The sequence below is a fragment of the Ailuropoda melanoleuca genome, unplaced genomic scaffold, assembly GCF_002007445.2.
Source record: "Ailuropoda melanoleuca isolate Jingjing unplaced genomic scaffold, ASM200744v2 unplaced-scaffold9223, whole genome shotgun sequence".
NCBI lineage: Eukaryota > Metazoa > Chordata > Mammalia > Carnivora > Ursidae > Ailuropoda > Ailuropoda melanoleuca.
The window spans coordinates 96,785-105,710 of NW_023254685.1; the positions used below are offsets into that span (position 1 = coordinate 96,785).

The 8,926-nt window shown below is 57.0% G+C and overlaps 1 protein-coding gene across 3 annotated transcripts in view; it reads right to left on the bottom strand.

The window, feature by feature from the left end:
* ARHGEF4 (Rho guanine nucleotide exchange factor 4) overlaps positions 1-8,926 on the bottom strand; it is a 233,643-nt gene that overhangs the window by 4,846 nt on the left and 219,871 nt on the right. For all 3 annotated transcript variants that reach the window (XM_034653501.1, XM_034653500.1, XM_034653502.1), the window contains exons 6-10: positions 4,099-4,278; positions 2,874-3,050; positions 2,622-2,801; positions 557-789; positions 123-252 (exon numbers count right to left, since the gene is read on the bottom strand). In XM_034653501.1, the coding sequence (XP_034509392.1) occupies positions 123-252; positions 557-789; positions 2,622-2,801; positions 2,874-3,050; positions 4,099-4,278 (900 nt within the window). The remainder of the gene's footprint in view (positions 1-122; positions 253-556; positions 790-2,621; positions 2,802-2,873; positions 3,051-4,098; positions 4,279-8,926) is intronic.

The following is an 8,926-nucleotide window of genomic DNA, read 5'->3' on the forward strand; positions in this document are numbered from 1 at the left end:
CAGCTTTCTTACCACTAGTTCCTGTTCACCAGCTCCCAAGAGCATGGCTCCCTGCTTCAGCTCCTTCCTAGATTTTTCAGGGGCAGAGCCCCATGGTATTTTCTGGGGTGTGGGACTCTCACCTCCCAGTCCTCTATGGAGCTCTGCCACTGAGCAATCTTGTCGATGTTTTCAAGCCTCCGTTTCCGTTCGTTGATGAGCCGGGCCACATTCTTCATGGCATGTAAGGCTGCTTCCACATCCTTGAAATCCCTGGGGCAGAAGAGAGATGGAAGAAGGCTGCACTACAGACAGCAGAGAGGGCCCCCTGTGGAGCTGCTTCCCTCTGGGGCTCTGCCCTTGGCCAGTTGTTCACTTGTCAACGCACACCTGGCTGGGCGCAGCAGAACTAAATATCCCATTTTTGTCCTCTTCCCTCATTACAACAACAGCATGTGACAGCGGGGACTGTCAGCCAGTGCCTGTAGCAGTGCCCACACACTACGAGGACTCAACAAACCGGCCAGCCCGGGGCAGAAGAGCCTCGAGCGGCCCTCCCTCCCTAGCAGCCTCCTACCTGTGCTGGGGGGGTGTGTACTTGAGCAGCTCGGCCAGTTGCAGAGGGTACTTGCAGATCTTCTGCACCGGTGTCAGCAGGAACCCGTCCAGCGAGATGTCTATCATCTTCTGCAGCAGCCGGCAGGCCTCAAAGAAGTACACGTACTTGCTGAGCTTGGTGAGCCGGGACAGCTCCACACAGGCATTGGGGTGGTTGTTGCAGTACTCTGAGTAGATCTGGAAGTCCGCTTGCTGGGGGCACAGCTGGAGGTTAGAGTGGTGACCCCCTGTCCCTCAGGCCACCCAGGCAACTCAGGCACAGCGTCAGGAGGGAGCGGGAGCCTCTGCACTTCCTTCAGGAGCTGGGCTCAGGGCCCAAGTTCTCTCTACTGACTTCACTGGGCACACACTATGTAGTTAGGCACAGGGATGTGAGAGATCTGAAAACTCAGGCACGTGTGTGCCCTCAGCAGATATTCTGACTACATGTCTGGTGTTTTGGATGAAATCAATGATGCTAATAAGGAAGCGTTATCAAGGCCAAAAATCAGAGGGAGAAGGAGAGAGAGAGGAGAGGAGAGAGAGGGGGAAGGACAGGGAGAAAGAGAGGGAGAAAAGGAGTGAAGAAGAAGGAAGGAGGGAAAGAGGGAGAGGAGAAAGAGATAAAGAGAGATTAAATGGTGCCAGGGTCTCTGACTATGTCCCCCGGATTGTTTTCATCCTCAGCCCAGTGTCTTGCTTCTCCTTCACAAAGCTCTGGCTTCGTATCTGAAACATAGCCACTGTCACTTCGTTCAACACAATGTGACACATATATCCACGTTGTGTGTGTATTGTACAGGGCACTCATGATGCCTTTTATTTTATTTTATTTTTTTATTTTTTATTTTTAAAGATTTTATTTATTTATTCATTCGACAGAGATAGAAACAGCCAGTGAGAGAGGGAACACAGCAGGGGAGTGGGAGAAGAAGCAGGCTCATAGCGGAAGAGCCCGATGTGGGGCTCGATCCCATAACGCCGGGATCACGCCCTGAGCCAAAGGCAGATGCTTAACCGCTGTGTCACCCAGGCGCCCCTTATTTTATTTTTTTTTAAGTTCCATCTACCTAGAGCTAGAGAAAGGGTGGGTATGCTCTATAGTGACTAGGACTTCATGGACTTAGGTGGGAAAGGGGGGTAATAGCAGTTGGCTGCCTGGCGGGTTGCTGGGATGGTCACACTGGGTAATATCGATAAAGTGCCCCCCCCCCCCATCACAACTCTGCCTCCTGCAAATCACATACTCACTCAGGTGCTCTGACCACCAGTTCCTGCTCGGGGAGCCTAAGGTCTCCCTTGCCAGTTCTCCTCCTGCCACTGGAGTGGGAAGTTCCAGGGCCCTTCGAACACTGGGAAGGAACCCACATTGTCCTTCATGGGCTGGCCCTGGCATTTTCTGCTCAACCCCACATGATTGCCACAGGAGAGGGAGAGTAACAAGTGCCTTTCCTACCAGGCAAGGTGAGAAGGAGTCCACCTAGCCCAGGGCAATCCCATGAACCTTGGCTAAATGCCAGCTGGCATTTAGAGTGGAAGCAAGCACTGTATACTCCACAAATTCCACAAACTTTCTCACTGTGTGAGGAAGCCCAGAATCTGTTACGAACAGCTCAGAGGACGCTCAACAAGCAGTCCAGCCCAGCCCTGTCTTCTGTTTACTATAGCCCAAGCAAATCTTTTCAGGCAGATTCACAGGCACCCCTGCTCCAAGGAGCCTTCTCTGACTTGATCTGCCTCCCACACAAGGAGAGACAGTGCTGAAACAGTGTGGGAGCGTGAGGGCAGTTGGGTAGTAGGGGTGTGGGGCCTGGAAGCTTCTGGGAAAAGAGCAGCAGGCTGCCTGGGCCGTAACCTGCAGGGTCGACTTCTGAGAGGAGGCAGGCATGGGAGACAAGGTCAAAGGGAGGCTAATGCCTGCGGCCAGGGTGTGTGTGCGCAGCCGGGTGCGGCCTCGCAGCAGAGCTGGGCAGGGCAGGGGGCCTGCCTGGTGGGGGGACAGGGTGAGTGGTCCCGGGAGCCGTCCCGGCGCGGGGTGTGCTCACGTGCTCCAGGAAGCAGGCGCCCAGCTCGCTCAGGTGGGGGCGCTCCCTGTTGAACCTCTGCTCCAGCGCCTTCACAAACGCCTTCTGGCACCGGTAGATGTCCTCGATGTTCCCAAAGATGGTGCGCAGCTGCTCTTCGCTGAACATGTCGGCGCGCTTGCGACACTGCCTGATGTAGCCCTGCGGCCCGCGGCCCGTCAGGTCTCTCTCCGGACCCCGCCGCTCCACCCCCCGCACCCTCGCCAGGCTCACCTCGCAGATGTCGCGCAGGTGCTTAATGTAGTCCCGCTCGGTGCTGAGGATCTCGTTGATGACGTTGGTCCGCATCTGGTCTTTGCTGCTCTGCGCCTCGGCCCCTCCATCCTGGGCCCCGCCGTCCCCCGCCCGCAAAGCTTCCTCGTCGGCGGGCTCGTCCTGGTTCACCCGCAGCTGCAGGCAGCGCGCGGCTGGTCAGCGCCCCTCAGGTCAGCCCCCGCCGAGGGTCAGCGCCCCGCGACCGGCACGCGGCGGCAGCGGGGAACTGAAGCTCGGAGGATGTGTAGACACGGCAGCCCCTTTCCCCCAACACGCGAGACCACGCCTGCCCCTCTGAAGGTGCCCACTCCCCCTTCTCTCCCTTCTCCTCTGCTGGTTCTGGACTCAGTGCTGGGAGCGGAGCAGACGCTCCTTCTCTTAGGGTCCAGAACCAGCGCCTGCTTACGCAGGGCCTGCCCTCGGGGGCTGTGACGGGAGTGCATGGCTGACGGGGCCTTTCTGGCTCTGACTTGTGAGTAGGACAAGCTGGAGGTGGAGGGTGGGCAGTTTATCCACGGGGTTTGGGGCAGGAGAAGCAATGAACCCCACTATCGGGGATACTCCTCCCCACTGTCCTCTGCCTGGCCTCTGCGAGGGTACCATGATTCCTTCCTTGGAGACCAAAGGCTGCCACAGGTAGGCTCTGGGTCCCCCTCCTGTGATCTCTTGTGCTAACGACTTGGTTCGTCCATGCCTCAGTTTTCTCAGGTGTAAGTGGCTGTTCCCCGCTCCCAGGGCATTGTGAAAGTTATAATTGAGATGCCCCTCCAGATTTTCTGCAAGGGGTTTAGTAAATGCCTGGTGCTGAGTTGATCGTGGTGATGGAATTCTAACATGCAGATTCCCCCTGGAAGAATCCGGACACCATCATTTCTGACCCGTTCCTTTCTGGACACTGAGGGCACCCTGAAGGAAGGGATGGGAGCAGGCAGGAGTTGGTGATGGTTCTGCAGGAGGGGGAAGGCTATGTCACAACTCTGTGGCTGGCCTTCTTGACACCTTGGTCCCCATCCCCAACCCACAGCCTTGCTGTCCCAGCACAGCCCTGAGGGTGGGGGCAGGTGGGGGGCTGGGGGAGTCCATACCCAGCACCTCAGACCCCAGAGCAGTTTCAAGTCTGCACTAAAGAGCAGAGCCAGTTGACTTCTTATGGGCATAGGAGAAGCACAGGCTGGTGCCATACCCGCACAAAGCTGGCTGGAAACCAGCCCTCGCCATCAGCAACACGACCCCACCACCACTCTCTGTTGGTGGCATCCATTACTTCGATGACATCCCCAGCTTTGAAGCCCAGTTCCTGGTCATCCATGGTGACATGGTCCCAGAGTGCTTCTGCACACACCACACTGCCATCACTGATGAGCTGTGGAGAGAGCCACAGATAGCAGGTCAGTGGGGAAGGCTGTCATGGACCTCCTCATGGGGCAGGGTGCTCCTGCCCTCTGCCCTTCATCCCTCAGCAGCCCTGCAAAGAGGGGATCCTAACTCATGTTACCGAGGAGTGAACTGAGGCTCCATCTGAGCCAGTCATTCTTCAGGGGACAGGACTCTGCCTGGGGCATGTCTAGCCTGGAAGGGCTCATGATGACACCTGCAGTGAACTTGACCGCTAGAATCCTGGTGAGCCACAGAATCTGAGAGGCAAGTGTGTTGCTCACTCCCCTGCACGGGGCACACCTTCCTCCCACCCCACTGGACCAGTGATTCAATTATTAGCATCCGCTTTATTTACCATCTCTGCTCTGCTCTGTGATGCTGGGGGTGAGTACAGCAAGCAGCATTTCTTCTGTGCCAGCTGCCCCGTTAGGTTCTCCTAATGTGGCATTGGAGGGGACCACAGTCTGGAGGGAGAAGGGGCTTACTCCCTCCTACCGGCTTCTTGTGGACTTGCATTACCTGTGAGGTCACCTGGCAAGCAACAGTGCCACTCCTCCCAGGTACGAGGGGCAGGGGCACCCAGCCATCACAGTAGCTGGATCTGGTTTGCAGTGTTTTTTGACCACTTGCAGAAGCAGTCTCATGGCCCTCCCCCCACCACCAGCACTAGCTGAGCAGCACCTAGCCTCAGACTTCTAGGTCCCAAGGCCCGCAGGATCCTCAGCTTTAACTATTTCAACCTCTCTCCTTTATTCCCCAGCTCTAGGGGAGGTAGGTACATCTTGCAGCTGCCATCTCTGTAATAGATACCTCAGGATTGTTCTTGTGCACTTGGTTATGGAGTCAAGCACTTTATACCTGGCTCACAATGCTTTATAGTAATTTCTCTCTGCTGAAATAATTTGGTGTGTTTCCTTCCTCCCACATGGTCACGGATCTCACACCAGGAGGGATGCTCCCCTGCCCTGAGAGGCAGGGGGATGGGACTCCCTCCCTCCCTCCATGCCCCAGGCAGTCCTTGCGCTTAGAGCTCCATTTCCTGTTGGGCTGAAGCCTGCTTTCCTGTAATGTAGGCTCAGTTTCTGCTGCATGAATAATGAATGGCTCTGGGGCTCAGGACAAGAGGAGGGGTAGGTTGGGGGCTATACAAGAGGTGAGATTCATGCCCCTCTCTGCTGGGACCAAGTGTTGTCTCTGCAAGGTGGCTCTATGGCAGTCAAGGCCTCAGAGCATCACCAGTCAGGCCTTCTGCACCAGCTATTTCCTCTTCTGAGCTGCTTGCCTCTGTCCCCACACGTGAGAATGAATCCTTCCTTGGCTTCAGGTCCAGTGGGGACTTCTCGGGTGCTCCCAGCGCAGTATGTGTGCTGTTCCTCGGGCTGAAATGGGAACCAGAGCGGGGCTGCGGCAGGACTGTCTGGATCTCCCCCTGAGAGTTCCAGTAGCTAGAAGGTCTCCCCTGGGCCCTGAACGGGCAGGGTGAAGGGTTGGGTAGGCCACCTGGGTACCAGAGCCCACTCAGGCTGGAACCTTCCTCCAGGGTAGGGCCTGAGCAAGCACATTCAGAAACGTGCAGTTCATATTTTCTGGGGATGAGACCTGCTCTACACCCTGATGAAACTACTCCTCCAAATGACCCACAGCCGACGTGTAGGCCTACTCTCACATGCAACAGCCGTTCCGGGCCTGCAGATTCCTGACGCCTACCCAGGGTTCCTGGGCACCAAGCCCTGGGTTCTTTCTGGGGGGCTGATGCCTCCTTGAGGGGCCATTGAACTCACCCCAGCTAAAAAGACCTACTACAGGCATGTCCTCTTCTGCAGGAGGGCCTGGCCCCCAGGATCAAGACCTCCTGGCTGCAATATGAACAAGATGAGACAAGAGGACTCAGTGAGGCCACATGAAAGTGCCTGCGGTACCTAGGGTGCAGTACTAGACTGGGCAGCCCGGAGCTGGCCCACTCCGCACGAGCAGGCTACATCCCCTAGCCTTTTTTTTTTTTTTTTTAAAGATTTTATTTATTTATTTGACAGAGATAGAGACAGCCAGCGAGAGAGGGAACACAAACAGGGGGAGTGGGAGAGGAAGAAGCAGGCTCATAGAAGAGGAGCCTGATGTGGGGCTCGAACCCATAACGCCGGGATCACGCCCTGAGCCGAAGGCAGACGCTTAACCGCTGTGCCACCCAGGCGCCCCTACATCCCCTAGCCTTGGAGGATCTTGCCTGAAGACAAGGAGGAAGCAGAGTGCTCAAGGGTGGTGTGGGTGAGCTAGTGAGAATGTGGGCTGCAGGTGATTGTCCTCTTTCAGGGACAGTAACCACAGGTGCGCAGATGCATCAGGACAGAAGATGGGTGTGAACAAGGGTGAGTGTGAGCATAAGGACAGAAGGTGTGTATGACCTCAGGCAAGTGTATGCATCACAATGGAGGGAATGTATGACTACAGACTATATGGGTAGTTTTGATCCTTGAGAGGTGGGTGTCCTGAGACTCCCCCTTCCTGCACACACCCCGACATGCCCCTGCCAACACACATTTATACACTCGCTAAGGGGATGCTACGCTTTGATCTCCTGCGAACGGTATGCCGCACTGCAGGTGAATGCTGTCCATCCTCAGCATGGGTTGCACATGCAGGTCTCCAGGACAGCGTGGAAGCTGCCTTTTGCTGATGGAGCCCAGGCAGGGAAGACGTAATGCAGACAAACTTAACACAGCCCAGCTTCCCACCATTTCCCTGCCCGGGTTGTTCCCTACTAATATTAACCAGGTCAGGTGTCTCTTCCTAACCCCGGTTCTCTCAAATGAGCCCTGAGCAAAAGCCCCTCTTGTATGGGCCAGTGCCTCCTCCTGCGACTTTCCTCCGCCAGCCCTTGCAGAGACGTACGGCTCCATACAGGTGGTTTCCTATATAGCCGCAGGGCAAGGGCTCCAGATATGGGACAAAGAGGTAGGGCTTCCCAGAGAGACCATGGTTCCTGACACCTTTATGGACAAGCCCCCACACCTGCCTTGTCCAGTCATCCAGAAGCCCTTGTTGGTAGTGGGTGTGGTCATCTTTGCGACCTAGTACTTGTCCTAGTACCTTGCTGTGCACAGGAGGTACTTGACAGACACACAACCATGAGCAATTCCCCCGATCTCCCTGTGCTTTGGTCCCAACTGAGGCCCACAGTAACAATGTGCTCTCCCTGGACCACAGCAGCTCCTCTACAGATTTACAAATGCGAGGCACTCTGCCAGCTTATAGCAATGACATTATGTGATGTCACCGAGACAAAATGTAGCTCCAAGAGGTCAGAGATGAATTCTACCTCCAGGACAGCCCAGAGGCCACCAGGGCCCACACTGGATGGGTTTCTGGGCAGAGGCCCTTCCTGATGCTCGCTGTCAGAGATGCAGCTGCACCAGGTTCAAGTCCAGCAGACTGAGGGGCAAGGGTTGCAGGCTCTTTTTTGGCCTAGCAGTGGGGAGCAGAAGCTGGCTCTGAGACATGGAATATTTGCGTGGAGGCAGTTGGGAGAACTGTCCCCGTGGAGGGACAGGGGGCAGGATCCATTCTTGTACCTTAGAGATTTTGACAGGCTTCAGGAAGCCAGGCTTTGCCTCAAAGTTCCCCCTGATGACCACCCACCACCTTTTCCACCCTGCCGCATCTCCTCCTCTCTCTCACATATGCAGGCTGGTGGAGGATTCCAATCAGTCTGGGAAGAAACGTGGCTCAGCTTCTTTGGGCTCCTGCACAGCAGGGGATGGGGGGGAACAATGTCCACCTATGAGCGGGTGCAGGAGGGGCTCTGCCTGTAGTGGGGGCACGTTGACTGAGACGACTAAGACCTAAAATGGGAAAAGCAACTGCAGATGACATGTGAAGAGGAGCCCACTCATCTTCCCAGACATTTTTCAACCCACACAGAAACGCATGTCCAGATCCGCTCACACGGCAGTCACATGTACAGTTTTCAGACAACCAGAGAGCCGTGGCCACAGCTGCATCCGCATCCTCAGTTACACATAGAGACGCGCCATTTTAGAGAAACACACGCACACACACACCACGGCACAAAGGACAGATGGAAGGACCCTGTGGCACAAGTGTCATTACGCCCCTGAGTCACCTGCAGGGCCGCATGCCCAGGGGGGCGCACACATAGACCGGGCCTTGGCACATGGGGCTGTTAGAGGAGGCCTCCCCTGGTGGCGTCCGGTGCGGGACTCATGGGGGCCACACGGGGCCAGCCGCACCTCGGGCCACTGCGGGCTGGGAGCCGCAGCGGGCAACGAGGAGGACAGGGCTGAAAGGGAAGACGCGCGGCGGCCGAAGGAGCCCAACGCGGGCGCCACTCACCCCTGCGCGGTTCCCCGCGGCGCCCTGCCCGGGCGGTCAGCGGAAGGCCAGCAGGAATATCAGCACGACGTTGATGAGGACCAGAAGCGCCAGCACGGCGAAGACCACCACGCGCTGGGCGCCGGGGGGCAGGTTGCAACGCAGCAAGGCGCGCAGGGCGCTCCCGGGCGCCGCGGGGCGTCGCCGGGACTGCGGGGCCCTGGCCATGGCGCCTGGCCTCCCGGCTCCGTGCGGCCCGCAGATCCCGCCGCGATAGGGCGGGAGCGGGGCGGCCCGGAGCGCCC